Raw genomic sequence first — 22633 nt, 5'->3', positions numbered from 1 at the left:
TTAACTTTATAAATTTTATTACAATAATGTCAGTACAAATTTTGTAAATATATGTATTTGTTCTTCGTTTTTAGCCATTACCTTCTTTGATTCTGCCAAAAACTGTTTGCAAGATCTTTTTTTCTTTTCCAATTGGCTTCTTATTTCTTTGGTAAAGTTCAAGTTTCCAAAGCACAGTAACAGTTTTCTATACTTTAGACTAGGGGTGCACAACCTTTTTGAGTGCAGGGCCACTTGCACAGCAGGTTGGCAAATGAAGGGCCGCACATGTATTGAGCCATGTTAATGACAAATGTAGTAATGTTAATTTAAACATTAGCGTTCTATTTTTTTTATCAATAAACTTAATAATATATTTGCAAAAAATTAAAAGGTGTTCCATTTTAAGAATTCATTCAAAAATAAAAAAACTTATACTTATTTTTTTACAAAAAAAAAAAAAAAATTGCTATTTTTATTATATTTACAATAGATTTATCAAAATAAATAAACATTGAAAAAAAACGTTTTTTTTTATCATATCATGTAATACGAAAATTCATTTTAGAATTACGAGGCGCATAAAGAAAGTAAGTTTCCCTATTTTCTTTTTTTTAAAAAAAGAACTCATACTTTCAGGAACATATTTATTGGCAACAAGTACAGCAATGTTTCAGCTATTTTTCAACATAGCTACCACCAGAACTGAGACACTTGTCATATCGTGGGATCAATTTTTGTATCCCTCTGTCGTAGAACTCTGCCGCCTGTAAATGGAACCAGCTCTTCGTCGTTGCCAAAACGCTCACCGGAGGACAGGAATTTCTTGAGGTGCAAGAAAACATGAAAATCGCTGGGAGTGGGCTGTAGGGTGGATGATCAAACAACTCCGAGCCAAATTTCGTCAAAACAGCTGCTGTGCGACGAGCCATCACCTCCTAGTCGATCTGTATGTGAAAGAGCATTGTCATGGAGGAGCACAACATCTGCAGTAAGCATTCCACGCCTCTTGTTTTGAATGGCACGTCACAATTTCCGCAGTGTTTCACAGTAACGGTCAGCGCTTACTGTTTCATGACGTGGTTCCATTCACAGGCGGCAGAGTTCTACGGCAGAGGGATACAAAAGTTGAACTCATGATACGACAAGTGTCTCAATTCTATGTTGCTATGTTGAAAAATAGCTGAAACATTGCTGTACTTGTTGCCAAAAAATATGTTCCTGAAAGTATGAGATCTTTTTTTAAAAAAAAATAGGGAAACTTACTTTCTGGATACGTCTCGTAAATTCTAATAAATAAAAAAAACTGCAATGCTCACAGAATGAAAGTAGGAAAAAATTTAGTCATAATTAAGTAATATAAATTCAAATTAAATATTTCAATTGAAGAAAATTTATAGGTTTTAAACAAAAGCCTAAAATAAAAACAAAACTGTGATAGTGTAGGAAAATAAAATTCAATGCTTATTAAATTGTAATGCACTTCATTATTTCATTTTATTAATTATTAGATTTTTTTATATTGTAAAAATTTTCCTTTTTTCTATCGAAAAAGATCACTTAAGCAACAAAAAATTGAAATCTAAACTACAAACAGTGAGCAGTTTAAAAATTCATGTTTTCCGCCATTTTATGAATTTCTCAAGTTGCAATAACATTGCATTTAAATTAGGGATGTAACGAGTATTTGGCCTTCAGTGAAAAATTCGGTTGGTTGAATGATCAGTCAAATATTCGGCAGAATATTTTTCAGAAATGCATTTTTCTAAGTTTTTTTTATTTTTGAATTTTTATAGATATTACTTTTTTTTAAAAATATAATCAGACAAGTCAATTTTGTCATTTTTTCGATACTTTGAGAATTGAGAAGGATTTTTTCCATTTTTTACTATTTTTATTATAACCCAGCATTTTAACAGAACGTCTCATACTATTAATTTATTATCACTCTTTCCCTGTACTGAAATATAAATAACCAGTAACATAGAAAAGTGTGATTTTCAGTATTAAAGTTTTGTTTTTGGAACTAAGAAAAATTTGTATTTTTCTGTTTTTCTTTTTTAGGCATTTTTATTATGACTCAGCATTTTTTTTTAAAAATAAAGTTATTAATAAAATTTTTTTACAGCAATTTTTTTTCTTCTAAAATTATGGCAAAGAGAAAAATTTAAATTGCGATTTTCAGCATAAGATTTTCAATTAAAAAATTAAGAATGTTTTTTTTAACTTTTTATTTTCTTTAAATAAAAAAAACTTTTTTTAGACGTTTTTATTACAAAGCAGTAATTTTTAATAGCATTTCTGTTGACTTAATTCTTTTTTCTTGGCTTTTTTTAGTAATTGGAAAACTGAGATGCTCAGCTTTAAAATTTTCTTTCAAAAATTAAGATTGATTTTTATGTTCTGTGTTTCGCATTTCGACATTTTCAAAATCGTTCTTGATTGGCCTTATTTTTTAGAGTTAATTTATGAATACGCTTTTCCAGGAAATATTATTCTGAGCATTGAAATTTTAGTTTCAGTGTGGCTATGCTGCTAAAAGATTTTGCTATTTGGCCCCAAGTGTACGGCGTTCAGTCGATTTTTCTTTCTCTTTTTTTTTTGCCGAATATTTGGTTTTTGACCAAATCACAATTCATTACCACATTCGACCAAATCATATTCCTTGCGGGAAAAAAAATGAAGGAAAAATAAATAGGATTTACGATAAAACTGCACCGAAATACCGTATCAAAAGGTGATTATTTAATTGCACGATTAACAATAATGTGTCGTAATAACATCATAGCTAAATAACGGGATCGTCAAAATCACGTGGAAAAATATAGAAATAATTGGGGGGGGGGAATTATTTATATTTATGCTGAACTCAGCACGAATAAAGCGTGTCAAATGAACGATTTAAAATTTGCATGCCATAATAGAATAATTGGAATTTTTTATGATACGTGGGAACGCATAGCAATAACTGTCTAAAAAAATTGCTGAAAAAAAAAAGAATTGCAAAAAAAAAAGATAAAAAATCACTTAGATTTAAGATAAAATCATCTCAAATAAAGTGCACCAAAAAGTGATTAATTAAATGAGCGATCTAAAACTCGCGTCGTAATAAAAATTCGGGATTTAAAAAAAATAATTTATATTTACGATAAAATCGGCTTAAAGAAAGCGTGTTAAACGTACATTTACTAAAGAATCTGTTAAAATTGATTGTGTCAAAACGTGATGACTTAAAAGTGGGATTAAAAATTGAAATTTTTAAAATTTTTTTTATTGCGTTTAGAAGCTCTCGCGGGCCGCACTTCAGTAGTCGAAGGGCCGCATTTGGCCCGCAGGCCGCAGGTTGTGCACCCCTACTTTAGATATTGTATCTCTTTTTTGGTATAAAAACTATGAAGTTATAAAAAAGAGATTTATTAGTATAAACAAAGCTGCTAAATTGTTGAAGATTAAAGATAAATCCGCGAAAGTAAATCTAAATCCAAACAATCAATGTACCATTTCATCCCCAGCAAGTAGCAAATTGTTCATTTAGGGTGGCCACAAATACACAGAAAAATATTCTTATTTTCTCCGTCTCATTTTATCAATTTCCCTAATAATTTTATAACACATTTAAATTTTATTATTAATTTTTCAGTTTTGCTTCTTAGTGAGCATAAAATACACTTTTACTTACAATTGAAATTGAAAATAAATAATTCTTAATAAAATTATTAACCTAAGCAAACACATAGCTCGAAAGGAATCAGATATATAGCAGTAAAAAGATATAATGGTGAAAACACACATTTTATTTAATGTTGCTGCTATTTATGCCAGAACAAAGGTAACAGATAAGAGTAAGTTTTAGTCAATGTGGGAAACATTTGTTATCAGTTAAAATAAATGTCCATACTAAAAAACTGTTCAATTGATTCAATTGTGTAATATTTTTTGAGTAAATGTTAAATAAACTCTTATATAATTTATTAAATATAATAAATAAAATTGTAATAACAAAGCACAAAAAACAAAACAAAAACATTTAGCTGATGTCTATTGATATGAATTGAACTAAAATTGAGCAATAGATGATAAAAATATATTTCACAATTTGTACCATAAACTCAAACTTTTTCCGGGCAATTTTCGAATTCTTACACAATGATAAAGTTCTCTGACTTTGGCCTATTCTGTGGCTACCCAGATTAAAAAAAAAAAACTCAAATACAAGATACAGCTAAACATATTAGCAAATATTGCTGGAAAAATCTTTTATGATCTTGGAACGATTGGGCGATGGTTTAATAGGAAACAACCTTAATACATGATTTGCAAGGCTAAGGTGGTGCAATGAAAAGACAAAGTTATCTCGCAAATGTAACGTAGCAGTAAAATTAAATTTACTTTGATTGGACCACTCAACATAAAAAGTTCTTGTTAAAACTTTAAGGGTACACAAGTTAAAATTTTAAGAGTGGCACTATGTTTTCTGAACTATGCCAAAATAAAGTCCTTTTGTTCTTTGTGTAACATTAGTTATTTTATCAAGTGCATCCATAATGAAACAAAAATGTAAAAATTTGTTTTTAAACCAAATGTGTCAAATTTAGTGAATCATTTATAAAAATATCTTGTAGTATGAAAATAGTATACAGTTATATTATTTGCATTTTTATGCAAAGATAAATATTTAACGTTTATCATTCAGCAATCATTTTATATTGCAATTTTATTACACAGTAATGATTCTACATTTTCTGCATTGCAAAATGTAAGGCGACGATGCTTTAAAAAATGCTATTATAATCCTTTGTTTTGTCACTTGTAATTTTTAGAGCTAGCAGACTTACTAATAATTTTAACAGCAATCAGAAGTACAATAATACAGAAGTGATATGTATATAGTTAGGGTTTACGAAATTCAAATAGCACAATTTTAAGATGCGTATACAACATAATTTTATATAGGTATATAATACTAATAAAAATATGTGCAAAATTTTTTTGAAAAAAAAAAAAATTAACACTTAAGGTACTAAATTAAAAATTATTCAAAGCTGAACTTATACACTTCATTATAAAATTAAATTGATTACTTGGAATTTATGTTCTTGTTTTTTTGGTTTAATTAGAACTAGCCCCTGTTGCTTTTTTATCAATCTGTATGTGAATCATTAAATATTTTCGCCAACACCATTTCAGTTCATGATATTTTTCTTTTCCATAAGGAGCAAAGATAAAGGTTAAGAACAGCTTGTTGGATATAGAAAAGATTAAATTTCTTTGCTTTTTAATTCTTGTTTCTATCAATTCGTTTTCGTTTTTTATTTATTGTTTTTTTTTTAGAATTGTTTAAGGAGTAGGAAAAAAATATTGTAGATTTGTTACAAACTACAAAATTTCATAATTCTCGGTAGTTAAGGGAAATAACAGATTATCAGAGAAATTCTCAAAAATCATAATTTTTATTACTCAACGATAAGGACTAAGCTTGAGGATGAAGTCGCAATGTGATAAATCATATAAGTTGGCACCTCTGCAATCATTCCTTCTTTAAAATGCATTGAGTTTGATACATATAGCATAGTCAAGCAAAACAAGTAGAAGAGCACTTACTTCGATTTGGAAAGGGAAAATGCTGTGGTCCTCCTCCTCTTTTAAGGCATCACCGAAATCAACTGTGGCACTTTCAGTTCCTACCTGAGGACCATAGGGTGAAGGCACTGCATTTTGTTCCAGAGAAGGCGGAGTTGGGTACATTCTCAACAGCTCTACAACACAATATTGAAATCACAATTTTTAATAAAGCATATTTTGACTAAGCTATTTCACCCACAAAAATAGAAAAAAAAGACACACTTTAAATGCCTTTCCATTTTTAAGTTACATATTTATATCTAGATAAAAATAATTAGCTGGCTTTAAAAATCGGAATAACATTTAAGCTAAAAAAAAAAAAATTATAATTTGATGAGATTTTCTCATCTAGATGTATATTAAAAGCAATGTTAATTAATAATCAATCAACAGTTCTAAATTTTCGAAAATTTTTATAAATCCAAACACTGCAGTGTTGGTTTTGAAAAACGCCACAAGTACCAGTTTTATTGAACTACTTTTAAGATTATATCTGAAACAAAGAGACTAGTTGAACGGGTGGCACAACGGTGAAATGATGCTTTTTGTTTAATGTTTATTTAAATACTTAATTTGAATATGTTTTAAAAATTATGATTAAAAAAATCCCCAGTGTTTCTGAGTATTTCTTTGCAAACTGCATCATTTTATTGTAAATAGTTTAGAAATTATAAAGTTTTAAAAATTAAACTGACTTTTTCATCACCCAGTATATATATATACATAGTTATATAATGCTTTTTCATTAATAAAAAAAAAGATTCAAATAAACAGGACTCGACATATTTTCAAAAAATTAAAGTATTTAACTACTTTATTTTTAAAAAAATTAATCATTCAAGAACGTAATCACAATTTAGTTTTAGGTCTGAACCAGATTTTCAGATAATTTTGAGGTACACACATCACCCAACTATGGTACAGGAGTTTTCAGGGCTCTCATTTTTCAAGGCTCTGTCTTATAATCGCCATGGTAGGAATACCATGTAATTTTGACTTGGGAAAGATGACGTAGACGACGCTTGAGATAGTACACCTCTCTCCAAATTTTGACAAAATCAAAAGTCCACACTCTAAGCCAAAACAGATTTTTTTTAACATGCACCTTGTAACAAGTGTTGTTCGGTCAATGTCAAAGATTGAACTCATGGCCATAGCTCTCCTCCAATGGTGTGAGTGATGCATTAACCGACCATGCAGCAGAAGCGCTATTTTTGAAGATCAAATATAAAAAGAAACATAAAAACAGTCATCCTCCCATACTCTTAAACAATCTGAATCCGACCAATTAGAACGAAAATGTTTTACTTACTTAGTATTAAAAAGACAGACACAATTAAAAATAATAATAAATCAATAAAATGTCTATTTACCTATTTTTCCTGAATATTCATCAAAAGAAATAAGTTTTGAAGGAGTATGAGGCATTTCCACCTATGGAAAAATCCGAGAGCATCATTATAATTTTTTTCAAACAAGTATTATCAATCATTTTTCAACAAGATTATTTATTATTATTTTTATGTTAAATTTTAAATGCATCTAAAAACTTAGAGCAAAAATAAATAGAATATGAAAATTGCATAAAATGCATATTTGTAAAAGCAATAAATATATTGAAAAAGTGTGCATTATCAAATTAATCTTTAAATCAAATTAAAAGTTCATAATGAGAGTGAAAAGCAAGTTTAAAAAAAAACTTACTGCACAGTAAATTAAATTAGGCATTTTAAAGTTATGTAATTTTTTTTTTAATAGTACAGTAGGGAACCGATTATCCGGAACGATCGGGACCATCGCTATTCCGGATAACTGATTTTTCCGGTTTTCTGAATCGCTACAAAAAGCCGTTTTTTTATTGTTAAACCCAACTAAAAAAAATTTTTTTTTGGAAATAATCTTAAAAAGAAGAAAAAACGATAGAGTAATACACTAATGATTATTTCCAAAATGATGGTGTCCCGCAGTGGACTGATCGTTAAGACACGGTTCCCAGCAGATCACCGAGGTCAAGCATCACTGGCTGCGGGTGGGTGACCACTTTGATCAGTCTGCGTAGGGACCGAGGGTGTGCGGTATTGGTCCTCGTTAAACTGTTCTACCGTAAAGTGCTCGACTTCGCGTGCAGGTCGTCGGGCTACCAAAGCGGGGGTGCCATCCCCTCTGCGGAGGATCAAAATTGTGATGGCATGTCTTCGGATCATCCTCAGGAATGTTTCCCAGACCGTCGCCAATAGCCCATTGTGCAGCTCTTGTGCGACGTAAATGAACAAATCAAAACCAAAATGATGGTAAGGTAAACATCTTTCAAAAAAGAACAAAAAATCCTAAAATCTTATGAGGAAAAAAAATTTTTTTTTTTAAAATGGCAGGAAAATTTATCGAATTTCGTTCCGGTTTTTTGGTTTTCCGATTTCCGGATAACGGGTTCTGTACTGTACATCCAAACTTGTTTACAATGAAATTATAGAGAACAAAGGTAATTCACATCTTAAGTCAGTAAGCCTAAACAAACTAAAACTAGGCAAAAAAAATACTCAACTAGAATGCAGCTTTTACATTAACTAATTTTGCTTCAACCCTTATTTCGCCCCTTTTTAAAGCTTAATATAGGCATCATAGTGAACCAAAGATTTAAAAAAAAAAAAAAACAGAACAGATATTATTTAGTATAGTTTTAATATTTCATACTATTTTTAAATACAGCATATGACAAAGTAAAAAAAAGTTATCTACTTAAATAAAAAAGGCAAAATTTTATCAAAAAGGAATTTAAAAAAATATATAAAAAAAAGCTTTTTCTAATTTTAGAGTTACTTGCTCAGGACAGAAAGTTTTAACAGTTTTCAAAATAATTTTATAAATAGTGTACCGAACAACCCATTAGAGTTTGAGATAAAAATATTTTAAAAATTTATAATACTGTTCCATGGCAAATATTCCCTTAGACCAATATTCAATTAAAAATTGGCATTCAGGGTCAAGATTTCCTCAATCAAATGATTTTAAAATACGGTTTCAATAATCTTGAAATTAAAACATAATTCATATGCCACTTAGCACTTTTGTACAACAATATTTAGTACAACAGTACTACATGCGTTTACTGAAAATAGCAAACGAGCATATAATACCTGAATTCATTACCATCAAAATTTGATAATACAAAGTATTTACATTTTTTTCATAAAAACACTGACTTTCAAAAACTTTAAAATAATGAAGCCTGCGGTTATGATGAGTTAACGGTCCCTAAGCTTAAACAACAGACTTTAGAGAAAAGAAAATTTATTAGAATCCTCTGATTCTTCAAATAAATTATTTTAAAATACGCATTTGTATTCATAGGAAATACAATGTTCTGAATATGCACAAAATATTTTTTTCAAGAATATCAAATAACCTCTACCATTTAAACACATTAACTCGGAATTCCTAAAACCTCTTATATACTCCTTTCTTTGATTGATCGAAAAACTGCCCAGTTTTTAGCATGAAACTATTTTAAGGAAACTTCTTTTGTGTCCTTTTCACACTCCTTCAAATTCAAGTTTTTTTAATTATATTTCTAATTAGTAAAATCATTCCAAAATGCATACTAAATTTTAATTTTGAGCGATTCATAACAAGTCAACTGAGAAATCTCACAATGCATCTCATGAAACCCACTAACTGAGAGGGCCAGCAATAAACGGAGATCTTGTAGGAAGGGAAGTATCAATATCACCTTCATTTATTTTGTTATTAAGTAATTATTTTTTGTTGTTGAGCTGATCTTGTTGATGTTACTGTATCCAATACGATGATTAATAATTGAATTGAATCTAACAAAGTCTTCTTCACAAGCATTCAAATTTAGGCTTTAATGTTTGATATAAAATTCAAATATATATATATAAAAGACTTAATAAACAAGTTATGTTTATTCAGTACTTGCCAAGAACATTGGCTTAAAACATTGTGGACAGCTAGAACGTCTGAGCTGATAGCTTTGTACCTGTTATTGCTTATCTACATACAACTTTCGATCAATTTAATTCAAACCTATGTCGTGTTTTTAAACCTTTTTCTAATTAAATGAAATTTCCCTAAGCAATCATATACTTTCTTAGAAGAAATAATTTTCAAGAAGTTAATGAAAGATTTGCTGTTAAATCCAATATATGCTTGTTACAACATGGCTTTATGTACGTTTTATCAACACCAAACAAACCAATTATAAAAAAATAAACTTGTTTAAATAGAGCTCACAGTAAACAAGTTTGCCTGCATATTTTCATGATTATTACAGGGATTTGTCTAAATTTTTTGACGTGCAAAAATTCAACATTCAAATAGTACGAGTTGATTGTAGGACTTTGAAACACTCAATACTTTTTCAGTTATAAACATATGCTCAAAAAAACTGAAATTGACTGTTTTTCAATGAAATAGAAGTTAATACTAAGAAAAAAAGCCCTGGGAAAATTAACAATAGAATTTTTTTATTTTATTAAAATGGCACTAGAAAGATTATTTTTGCTTCGTGATGACTACAACAATGCAAAGTTTTAACAAGTTACATTAAAATGATTTATAAAATGTTCTATGAACACTGATTTTAGTGCCTAAAATACAATTAACAATACTTTCAGTGCAAAAAATACAAAAGCAATACTTTGAAATTTTAGAAAAAAATTACACAAAAACTTATTATTGTTCTATTTGAATGAAAGCTGTTTTATGATTATCTGTGATCTATCATTTAAACTAGTATTTATGGAAAGTTGCAATAATTTCTAACTATTTATTTTTCTTCAAAATGTTTTTATATTTTCAATTAATATAGGTAAATAATATAATTTAATTAAAAAGAGAAACTAACAATTGAAAAAAATCTGAGCAAAACTTTCAAAGAAAGCACTGCTCAAAAGTAATTAAGTACAGTTGAACCTCAATTAATCATTTCAACATTTGTTTTCCCACATATAGAATATAGTTTTAATGTGGTCAGGTTGCAAATGTTCAGTTCTTTTAACATTAGTTATACCTTTTCAGATCGTTTTTCAAACTAGCAGGAAAAAAAATTGAAGGTATTTTGTTTTGAGAAGCTAATTAAGAACACTGATATGATGAAGAAATTGTTAGTTTTGTTACGGTTGAGGGTCAAAACCTTAAACATTATGTTTGATGCTTAGATATAAGCTGATAAAATTACTAAACTTATGGTGTAATGTCCATTAGATTAAAGGTAGCAGAAGAGGTACAAAATGAAAGAGAAAAGAAGAAGTTCCCAATATTTTTAAATTTTCAAATATTCTACATTAAATACTTTTGCAAAAATGTTTTTAGTTAAATTTTTCATACTTATTGCAAATTAATTAGTTTTCAAGTTCATTATTTCTTATACTTTTATAAATCCTTATTATATTTCATGTTGACCGTATTTGTTGTTTTCTAGTATTGATTGTTTGTCAAGGGTGGTGTAACAAAAAAAGACCAATTGAAGTTCTACTGTGCTACATTAAACAATCAGTGCTTAAATACACTGTTATTTAAAAAAAAAATAGCCTACATTATCTTCTCCATCAGAGGAAGAAGTATCAAAAATGTTGTCCAGATCGTGTAAGGAGACGGCTAAGTCTTCTTCACGTATGAACTTTGGTCCACATGATTTGGAGGCAGCTGGAGACAGTGTCTGCTCTACATCTTCTGACATCTGAGAAGGCATCTCTGGGATGGGAGTGATGGGAGTTGGAATAGAAAGTGGAGACGGTATACTCGGTAAACTGAATTTTTCATCCTTGAAACACACAGGAATCAATATATATATATTTTTTCAATTACAGTGAGCAAAATATATCACACTGTATAGAGCAAAATTAGGAAATTTTGTCACAAACTAGGGCTCAGTAATAACGATTTTAATGTGGTGAACACTTTTTCAAAAATAAAAATTCTTAACTTTAATTTTAAAAAACTATTGTTATCAATGTAAAGTATTTCTAACAATATGGTAAACATTAGAACTTTCATTTCTAAAAAGAAGAAAAACTTTCCCAACCTCTCTAAAAAAATTCATGTAAAATTTTTACTAATAGAATTTAGGATTTGAGTTTTTGAACCAACAATGTAGCACATAAAATTTTTTGTTTGTTTATTAACAAAGATACATTTTTTTCCCTTATGAAATAAAACTGAAATAAATAGAATTATATTAATTAGATTACTTTTAAATATTATCTACCATAAATTAAAAAAAAAAGTAATATGCCATTAACTTGAACAAAACCTTTGAAAATCATATTCAGTCCTTCTGCAATTATGAACCAGCGTAAAATACAATTTTCATGCACGATTACAGGTTTTTTTACATCAAAAATAATACAAGAAGTTAAAAATATTTATTTTGGAGTAAATTGGGTGGGCAAAAATGTAGTGATGGGTTAGCGATTAACAAATAAATTTTCTAACTCCATATTTTATATTTAATTAGTGTAGATCGTTAATTTTGCCCTACATCACACTGTATTAAAAATTAATAATTGTTTCACAATTCAGATTTGTATGCACTGTATGCATATATTCCAGGATTAAAATAAACAAACAGTAGGCATATAAATATAAAACTCAGCAAATTATGTTATCAATTATAAATATGTGAAAACAATACAATTCTAATAAAGCTCAATATATCTAGAAAAAAAAAACATTTTGGTAATGGTTACACAAAATCTCATGATTTAAAAAAAAATATCAAATTTAGAACAAAATGACAGATACCAGACATTAAGGTATTCATTACTTATATAATATTTAACCAATAACAACATAATATTTTACTAATAGCAATATAATACTTAAATTTTATATAATTCTTTTTATAAAGAATATTTTTTTTTAAAAAATAATCTAAAATCTGCAATATCATTAAGCACCCACTTTTTTAGGTGATATAATTTTCACAATTTACAACTGGTCTATTTAAAAACTTATTTCTATATAGAGAAAGTGTTAAAACAACAATAATATATCTGTTGAAAGTTTGCATGTCGATACATTCTTTTAGAAAACAATTGTTACAAAAATATTAATACAGTCGAACTCGTTTATTACGAGCTCTGATCGAAGCCAGTTCTTAGATTTAACTAGAAATTTTTTATTAATAACTGGCTAAATGCTAAAAAGCCTACACAAAACCATGTTATTTATACAGCATTCTTCTTAAACTTCTTGAAAAACTATTTTATTGAAGCTGTCAGAAAAAAGTACTAGGCTGTTGGTGGATATTTCATTCAGATTGCGCAGGTAAACAACAAATCGAAAGAACATTCCTCTTATCATGAATCACACAATTGTAATAATTTATAGCTATTCAAACCATTTAATTCCATATCACAACATCATCTATAATCTGATTGTAATAAATAGAGTCTGACAGGAGGTAAGCGATGAACAGAAACAACGTTAAGTTCCTCAAATGATTTGTCATAAATCACACAATTGCAAAGCATTTAATAGACTTCACATTAATTGTTGCACATGCAACTATGGACATGTTTCTAACCAAATGTTTTTAAAACACAGAATCTGACAGTGATGGGGAAGAAATAGTTAAACTCAAATCCTCCATAAATAAAGATGTTAGACCGTAAACTTTTCTTGATTCGAAAGAAGTTACAGATAATGTATTTTGTTTTATATATTGATTACAAAAAAAAGAATCTCAAATATTTTTCAGATGAGCAAAAACAAAAAATAATGAAAAAAAACTATTTTATACAGTTTCTAGTTCTTTTTTTTTATACATTATAATTTAATTTTTGTTTCAGATATTAATTTTCGGCCAACTCAAATTTAGGAAGCAAAGTGTCACAATACCCTACAATCTCGTAATGAACGAGTTCGACTGTGTGCGATAAAGTAATTGCAAGACTTTTAAGCTTAAAATGCAGTAAAATAAGTTTTTATTTTTTAAAAAAAATGTGAATTTATATTAGTATACTTTCAGACTATTCCACATCAATTAAAAAAAAAAAAAAGAGAAAAAATTTCAACAAAAAAAAATTTCTGTCAATTTTTTTACATATACAAATGAAAGCACATTTAGAAAAATGTATATCTGCTACCATAAAAAAGTAAAGTCACTTTCAATTATTTTTGGATTCTTATTACTTTTGTGATTTCAATTTTTTTTAATAAAAAGACATAATAAAATTCTTTACTTTTTCAATCTTGTGTCGAAATCCTTTACCAGAGGGTGCCGTTTCATCAAATTCAGTGAATTCGTAGGGATCTCTGGGAGTGCAAGGCACGTTTTCGTCGAACTCGTATACGTTGTTTCTCTCGATATCACAGAAAGTTTCATCCGGTTCAACCTTGATGAAGTCAGGAAGATTTGGCAGACTTGAAAGACACTTTCTTTTGGCATTAGGGTGTTGCCTATTAATTAATTTAATGAGAAGAGGTTACATTGAATGAAACTCAAAGGAAAACTAAAATTTCACAGTTATAATCAGAGATGCTCATGTCTGATAGCTTCCAAAGTGTACCACAAGGACTTATTTGTAAATAATTGCAAGTTATAGTCTGCCAACCATAAGGTCAGCTCCCATCCTAAGTAATAGCACTTTCAATGATAATTGTCAGAGAGTACTTGATTATTTCTTTTAAAGCAAGTGGTAGCTTTCTTTCAAATTGGCAAATAGTGTTGTATTGAATTTGATTAATCAAGGAATGTTAAGAACAATGATTTCATTTTACCAATTTTACTATTAATTATATTAATTTATAAATTGACAAAAATATGTTTGTGATTACAATAATAAAAGGATTTTAAATCTCTGCAAAAACATAATTCCTCATAACATATTTAATATTTTGAAAGATTTCTATCTTTCAATTTTGGAAATTTATAGAAAATAGTGAAATTGTATAGATATTTTTTCTTTTCTTTTTTGGATTTTGAGATTTTTCGGCTATTTAATTTTGACAGAAGATGGTAATATTCATATAGAGAAATAAGACTACTTTTTATCACTAAAAAAATAATGCATTATTTCTTAAACAGTCAATGCCCCGAAATGGTGGTAAAGTGTAGCAAAATCTAATACATTATTCTAAGACTTCTTAGAAAACTAAATTAAAATTGTTTTATGAAAACATTTTTCATGTTTTTATTAACATGGAGAGGGGAAAATATTGCAAAAACTGTTAATGCATGGGTGCCACTCGAAAAAAGTTTTAAGACTGAATATATTTTTTTACCAATTAATGTACAGCATGGTTTACTAGATTTTACAGAAACTCATAGCTTTTTAACTTCACAAATCTTTCCATCAGAGTAACTTTTACATAATATCAAAGACTTGATTATTTTTTCTGGAAAAAAATATTCATTCTTCATTTTCTAAGTTTATTTTTTACACCAATGAAAAAAAACTAACAGCTATTCTTGTGTATTTTTAATACTAATCACAGAATAATACACTACTAACTTTTACTTGGAACCATTCATATCGCTATTTCCCTCTTCATCAGTACTGTTTAATGTTCTAGCTCTAGAAATTTTTTATAAATAATCTGAATATAACTTTTACCAGCAGTTTAAAATATCAAGAAAAAAAAGCTACTATCTCAAGCAGATATAAATTTTGTTTGCACAAGCACAGATTCCCAAAGATTGGTTTCAGCCTCCAGGAAGAGTGGCACAGTCACGCATTCTATAAATCAATTGCAAAATTCGCGAATTTCTCGCATTTGGGAAAAAGCTTCGCATTACGCCATTTAGAATAAAATCCGTTTCACTTTTCTACCTGGATCTTTCATTATTTTCAACATCTGCCCCCTTATCTAGCTTCCCTATTTACCAGTATCATTTAGAACCTTTTCGAACAACAGAACACTACCCTTCCGAACCACGTAATCCCTTCCAGAACAAATTTCTCTACAACCACCTGTTTACCGTAGGTAAGGTTTCTTCATGTAAGACGTTAAAATTTTTTATCCACTAATGTAAGATGGACAAATACCTTGTAAAGGCAAAATCTTCTATGATGATTCAGTAAATATCATAAAGCAAAATATTCAATGCTTTAAAAATTAGAAGACGTTAAAAATTTATTATAATTAAAGAAATGATTTTTTTTCAAGTCCATTTGTGTTTTTTTAATTTTTAGAAATCTCACTTAACTTTTTGAAATCTCACCCTGTTTTTGAGAAAGGGTGAGAAATTCTCACCCATTTTTTTTTCTATGATGAAAACACTGGCGGCACCTATTAAGAAAGAGACATACCATAAGGTGCTGTTGAGATGCCTGTAATCGTAGAGAGGACCAGACATGGGAACACATGAATTGTCAGTTTCTTCGTGAGGCCTCTTAGACAGTTGTGGCTTTTCTAATACATCTCCAGCTCTGTCCTCAAGGGCAAGGATGGCACACGTGGTTTCATTTCGATCAGCATCGTACATGGCTGCTGACTCCTTCTCATTTACTTTGGCCTCAAAAGAATCCAGAAGAGAAGTGTGGAAAGGAGTGAGATGCTTCATAAAAGGAAAAACAACATTTCATTTATTAATGATATGTATGTTGTCAGAGGGTGACACAAAGTGAAAAACCCTTAAAATTTTATGAGCAAAATATCGATATTAAGATAAAAAAATATATGTACCATACATGTTTTATATTTAACATAATTTTTTGAACAAACATTTATAATGAAATTACCTACTAATGAAAAATAACACACTTTTATAATAACTAATTAAAAAAAATTCACTTCTCACAAGAATTATGATATTGGATTTTAAAATCTTGTGAATATGAACCCAGATATTGGACTTCAAAAACATGAAAATACAAATTCCGACATTGAATTTTTAACATAATTTTTTGATCATCGTGATGCATATATACGAATAGCGATGCATAATTTTTAGATCATGTGAATACAAATCTCAATGCGTAGTTTTTAAATCACCTGTAAATGCGAAAATCGATGTTTGATATTACACTATGTGGATATGAATCGCAATATTGGATTTTATAAACGGGGGAATACAAATCGCCTATGGATTTCAAACTTGCATGAATACAAATTGGGCTATTGGATTTTTAAATCGTGTGAATAGGAAACACGATGTACAATTTTTAAATTAACATAATACGAATCGTACCGCGTAACTATTTAATCAGGTAAATACAAAAATTGATGTTTGATATTAAAATCGCATGAATAAGCATTGTAATATTAGCAGATTCCAAATATTCAAATTGACGAAAATCTGCCAAACGAAATTAATCTAATTGGCGGAAGAATCACGTATGGAAACGTCTCATTAGCATGATTCAGTAAAAGTTTCAAAATTTTGTTGAATTATAAGTTTTTGATTTGCGGAAGTCCGCAAACCTATGGTCTTTAGATAGTCGTGATTTTTTTTACGTAAAATCACATGCCCTGCTTTCTAGTTTTTAAACCTGAAGAATGATACGAAAGACCCGGAATACAATCACCAATGTGTTGTGGGTTGATTGAATAATCGCTTTCATAGAAACTACAGCTGACGGCTGTTAGCGATGCCCCAGGCTAATAAGGAAAAGTCCCCAATATTTTCTACTCATCCCATCCCTTTTTGTAGACTTCTTGCAGTAAATAAAGCTAAACAATAGGAATAAATGTATTCAATACTAATGCTTCACAAAAATATATTATGCAAGAACTATTTACACAACCTATTTGCAGAATACTCTAAATAAAGGATCATTAAAACTGAAATTAACGAAATTCTTATATATAATTAATAATAATGAGATTCTCATTTAACTTTTGTTGTTGTTGCTAGTTCCCATCTGGTCTGACTCCGTCAGACCAGATCAATAAATCCGTTGACATTTAGGAAGTCCGAAACTAAAAGGGGAGAGGAATGAATGTAGTTCCAGTCCAGCCATAAAAAGTTCAACATGTGCTCAGGTGATGCCTGGTTTTGTTGGCATTTAGGGCAAAGAGGAAAGATCTTTTGATTAGCAGAAAATGTGAGACTTTTCAGGTGTCCACTGGCCAGTCGGGATAAGCAAGTGTTGGTCTGTCTGTCACCAGGAAGGCATAGAGAGAGTCCTGGTCTTTTTGCTTTATACCAGTAGTGAATAGATGGAAGCAGCCACTTTTGTTTGTTATGGGCCTTTTGACTTGCGAAAAGTTCAAGGTATGTAAGCTCTGAGGTGGAGGGGGCAGACTGGTCTAGTCCCTTCTTTGCAAGAGTGTCAGCCAACTTGTTTCCGTGGATATCGACGTGGGACGGGATCCATTGAAAGTGGACTACATGCTGCTGGGAAATGAGCTTTACTTTTTGTAAGATCGAAAAACTGGTTTTATCTCCAATGAGGGCCCAATTTTTGAGGTGTTGAATTGAACTATGGCTGTCAGATAGTATCCAAGTATTTCCAAAGTGCCCTTTACTCAAGATTTTCTCTAGTCCCCTGTTGATTGCAATTAGTTCGCTTCGAAAGACAGAACAAAAATCGGTATTGCGTTGATGAAGAGTGTAGTTCTCTCGAGGTGTTTCAATAGCCACTCCACAGCCTTCGTTTAAATTTTTCTCCCAGTATATAAAATGTGACACAAGATAAAGTGACTGCTAATTTTTTCACATGTATAAAACACCCTGATAGCCACTAGTATGTTGTATGCATTGCATTTTTTGTATATTTAGTTTTATGCAGTGTTTTTTTTCTGTGAATTTAATTAGTAGCTTTTAATTTTCTTAGTAGCTAATAATTAATAGCTTTTATGGTTATTATTATGGACTCCCAAAATATTTGTTCCGTTCTTTTTCTTGTAAATAATAATTAATGAAAAATATAGAGCAAAAAAGAACACACATAGTTTTTCTTCAATAAACAGAATCTTCCTCAGAGTCAAAACCACAAAATGTTTTCCAGACTGATACATTTTGTGCTTTAACACACTAAGTAAAGATTTTGTTTGCAGAACTGTGATTACATCACGTGCCTTTTTGTGTCATTATTTGTGCTTTAGTCATGTTGCTTAGTTTTATGCATGCATAACACAAAGTGTATATAACTTTCCCTTTAATTAATACTTTGAGCCCATATACTTTAAGTTACTAAGAAAACATTCATTACTTAGTTAGCCTGATTTATTTCAGAGTACTTAAAGCTTAGCACAATCAGTCAAGTGATAGCTTGCTAAAAAAAATCCAAAAAGTTTTAATTTCAATAGAAAGTTAAAACTAAAACTACCTCTTTATTTAATGCCTCAAAAATGACAAGCATAATGATGACACATAGCAATATAACGGCAGTATTTACAAAGAGCCAAATTTTTATAATTAGCCTAAGACTTATACATTATACTTTTAAAATAACAGAAAAATTAGCAATGCATTATTATAATAACTAAGAAATATCATGAAAATTCTAGCATTTTTTTATTGTTAAAAAACCATGAGCATTGTTTTATAATTTAGTTAAAATTTAGCATTTTTACTGTCAAGATACTTGAATGAATTGATACAAAAAATTTCAGAGTCAAGCAATGTTAAAAAGGCACAGTATCAGATAATGACAAAATTAACAAGTAATAGTTATTAACTCAACTGCATCTAAAAAAAAATTTTATTTATGATGACGTAGAAAATAAAATTTTTTCATATGAAAAAGAAAAGAAAAACAATATCAAAATTATGATATAGTAACTTTTTTCTTTCTAAGGTAAATGAAATGGTAAGCACTTAACTTATAATTTTTATAAAAAGGTGACGCATAAGAACTTTGTAACCAATGCAAAATAAGATCTTGTAAAACAATTGGGACAAACAGCTTAAAATTTGATTGGATAAAATAAATAAGCCAAGATTTAAAGTTTATTACAAAAAGTCATAAAATAAAATATAGTGGGAAACAGAACATTAATATGAAATAAAAACAAATTTAAGTACAACTAATTTAATGTTTTCCAAAGACAAAAATGATTTGTTGAGGTAAATCATTGTTTTGACACTGAATTAATTCAGTTTGTTGACTGAAGCAAGAAAACGAGATCAAGTGAACTTGATTACAATCAGGCAACTTAATCATTTATTTTAAACAATTCATTTACTTGAATACAATGGTTGAGATTTAAATCAATCCCACGGTTAAATGAAAAGAGAGAGAAAACTAAACCGTAAGTCATCAACATGCTATAAGAATAATCAATCTAATAAACATTTTAAATTTTCCTATTGGACTTTACTTAAATAATTAAAAAAATGAAGTATTAAATAAATAATGGGTTAATTAGATCAGGGGTCTGTCTAGGTTTTTTTGAGAGGTACCTCAAAATTCCTATTTTATGAAGATTTAGACATAATTTCTGAAAATTAAAAATTATATTAAAAAATCAACACAAAAATATGGTAAAAATATGGATTTATTGTTTCTTACGGGATACAAAAATAAAATTTTAAGAAAACGTATTTTGTGAAACTACCATTTTTCCTCCTACCATTAACATTCCAAAGTTGAATTTGTGAAGGTACCGCTAAAAGGTAGTAAATTCGGACAGGGCAGACCTCGGTAGATATAAATACAATTTCAGTTCTCAAAAATGTTAACTTTCGGAGCCCTCGCAATTTTTCTAAGGATACCCTTGGGCAGCAGTTTCTAATTTCTTTTCACTTATGGAACCCTAAATGATTAACTTTCTTTTGGCAGAAACCAGACTTCAAAATCCATTCTTATCTTTTTTTTATGTATCGGTGAAAAACATTGTTGATAATTCTGTTCTGTTGAATTTCAGTAATTTTATTTCGAACTGGAAATGGGAAATACTGATGTAATTTTCCATAATTTATATTCTTCTAAATAATTTTTAATTCTAACATTATTAAATATATATATGTATGTATTTTGTAAAAATATTTGGTACTTTGGAATTATCACATTGACCATTTTCGCCAAACACAATATTATCGGCAAAAGGTAGCTTCTGCGCCAATAACTGACAATTTTATTATATTTACTGCGTAATTCTTGACTACGCGAGGTAATTTTCTATAGCATGTTGAAATATACTGGTGTTTTTTTTTTGTTTTTTTAAGTTTTTTTCCCCTTGGATTCCGAATGATTCAAATTTCGGGTTTGCCTAGCACCAGAGAGAGTGCTAAGCAATTGTTTGTGCTTTATAAGCTATCAAGGATTTTTGACAGCTGAAATGATTTATAATAACATATAAGGTTGGATTAAAGTATAATTCAATGTGTAATTATAAAAACAAAATAGAGGTTTTTACTTTATTTTAATTTTTTTATTACACTTTTTCATTATGTATTTTATTATTATTATTAATTGATAACTTTAATGTGCTTAGCATATTTATTCTGAAAACTGCTTTTCATTATGATGGCGCCATAGGATTCACACATTTTCAAAAGCATTGACGACATAATCCTAGAGTACAGGTCGACGGGATAATCTTAAACTACAGGTCGAATGGAAAATCCCAAAGCACTCTATTTCTTACTTTATTTTTTTTCCACGGGCACTTAACTTAAATAATTTCATCAAAACAACCAAAGTATTAAATAAGTAATGGATTATTGATTAGATATAAATAATTAGAGGTTTCAAAAATCATTACTTATAAGACTATCTCATGATACCCCTATCCCAGAATTTCATGGGACAACCTTTTAAGAACTGCTGAACATTCGCTGCCACTAAATACAGAGACACCAAAACTGATTTCAATTTAGTGATAACACAAAGATCTGACTTACTTCCTCAGTCACTTTTGCTTTCAACACAACAAACTGAGTGGGGTCTGGATTCAGACTAGAGAGACCATCGTCCCCACTGTCCTGGGAATAGAATTCCTTGGCCACAGGAGGCTGTGGGGAGAGGGTAGGCATGATGGGGTCTGAGGAAGACGAATAGGAGTAACACAACTCCCCAGTAACAGTAAGAGACTCCTTCTTCACTTGGGAGAAAGGCGTATGAAGTTGAGGCAAACTGGTTACAGTATGGCCTTTGAAATCGACAGAGTTCTTTTGTGAATTGTTTTTGGGAGCTACAGCAGACTCCTCGACGCTGCTCGATTCCGGTTTACGCCTGTGGAAAGGGACGCCTAGGCGGTAAAAATAAGAAAGTTCATCACTTGTAAAGCTCTGGGTATTTGTACCAATAGTATTAGAAAAACCCGTATTGGATGCACAACCAGCTGATCTTTTCCAAGCTTTACTGTGTCTCCTAAAAATTTACAAAAATCAACAAATTTCATTGAATATTTCATTATACAATTGAAACACTTCATTTTTAAAATCTATTGGATCTACATGTTGCATTGATCATTCTTATAAAACCAATTTTTTTTCCTCCAGTTATGTAAGTCTTATAACTTTAATGTAAAGGTAGTTTAGTAGTCTATTGTAGGTATCATTAAAGTTACGTCAATTGAAATTAATTCTTTAAATTTTAAAGAATTTATGAGAGCGGTAGTATAAAGTAAAATGAACTTTTACTACCAAGTTATGTAAGCATTATAGCTTTAATGCAAAGGTAGTTTAGTACTCTATAGTAGGTGTCATTAAAATTATGTGAAAGGTGGCATAAGGTAAAATTGACTTTTACTACCGGTCACAGGGTGACTCAAAATAACAAAATGGGGATTTTGTCAACCAGTCACACACCTGACCACCACTTTTTTCTTCGAAAATACCCATCATAAACCCAACATACACCCATTTTATAATATTCTGAAAACTACTTTATTTTATTCTTGTTTTTTTCCTCATTCAAATTTTCTTCATTTTAGTGATGAACCTGGTAATATTTATTTAGAAATAGAGTTAGCAAAATTCATGAATTTTTTCAAAAAATAAATCAACAAAAAAATCAGGTTTGATTTAAATCAGATTTTTTCTTCTTTTTTTCCTAATCTTTACCAGCCAAATCATCTGCATAGCATTCAATATTATTTAAAAATGATAATACAGATAAAATAGTTGATATTTTAAAGTAAAATGTTCCTAAAATTATTTGACAGCTACAAACTA

General features: G+C 29.3%; 1 protein-coding gene across 3 annotated transcripts in view; it reads right to left on the bottom strand.

The window, feature by feature from the left end:
* LOC107444514 (mediator of RNA polymerase II transcription subunit 13) overlaps nucleotides 1-22633 on the bottom strand; it is an 80607-nt gene that overhangs the window by 33439 nt on the left and 24535 nt on the right. For 2 of the 3 annotated variants that reach the window (XM_016058669.4, XM_016058677.4), the window contains exons 8-13: nucleotides 21359-21827; nucleotides 15876-16123; nucleotides 13806-14022; nucleotides 11156-11383; nucleotides 6975-7035; nucleotides 5581-5735 (exon numbers count right to left, since the gene is read on the bottom strand). In XM_016058669.4, coding sequence (XP_015914155.1) covers nucleotides 5581-5735; nucleotides 6975-7035; nucleotides 11156-11383; nucleotides 13806-14022; nucleotides 15876-16123; nucleotides 21359-21827 — 1378 coding nt within the window. The remainder of the gene's footprint in view (nucleotides 1-5580; nucleotides 5736-6974; nucleotides 7036-11155; nucleotides 11384-13805; nucleotides 14023-15875; nucleotides 16124-21358; nucleotides 21828-22633) is intronic. The other variant, XM_071181906.1, reaches the window with a different exon arrangement.

The sequence above is a fragment of the Parasteatoda tepidariorum genome, chromosome 6, assembly GCF_043381705.1.
Source record: "Parasteatoda tepidariorum isolate YZ-2023 chromosome 6, CAS_Ptep_4.0, whole genome shotgun sequence".
NCBI lineage: Eukaryota > Metazoa > Arthropoda > Arachnida > Araneae > Theridiidae > Parasteatoda > Parasteatoda tepidariorum.
Note: the sequence above shows the minus strand (reverse complement) of the source record. Positions and strands in the feature narration are given on the sequence as shown.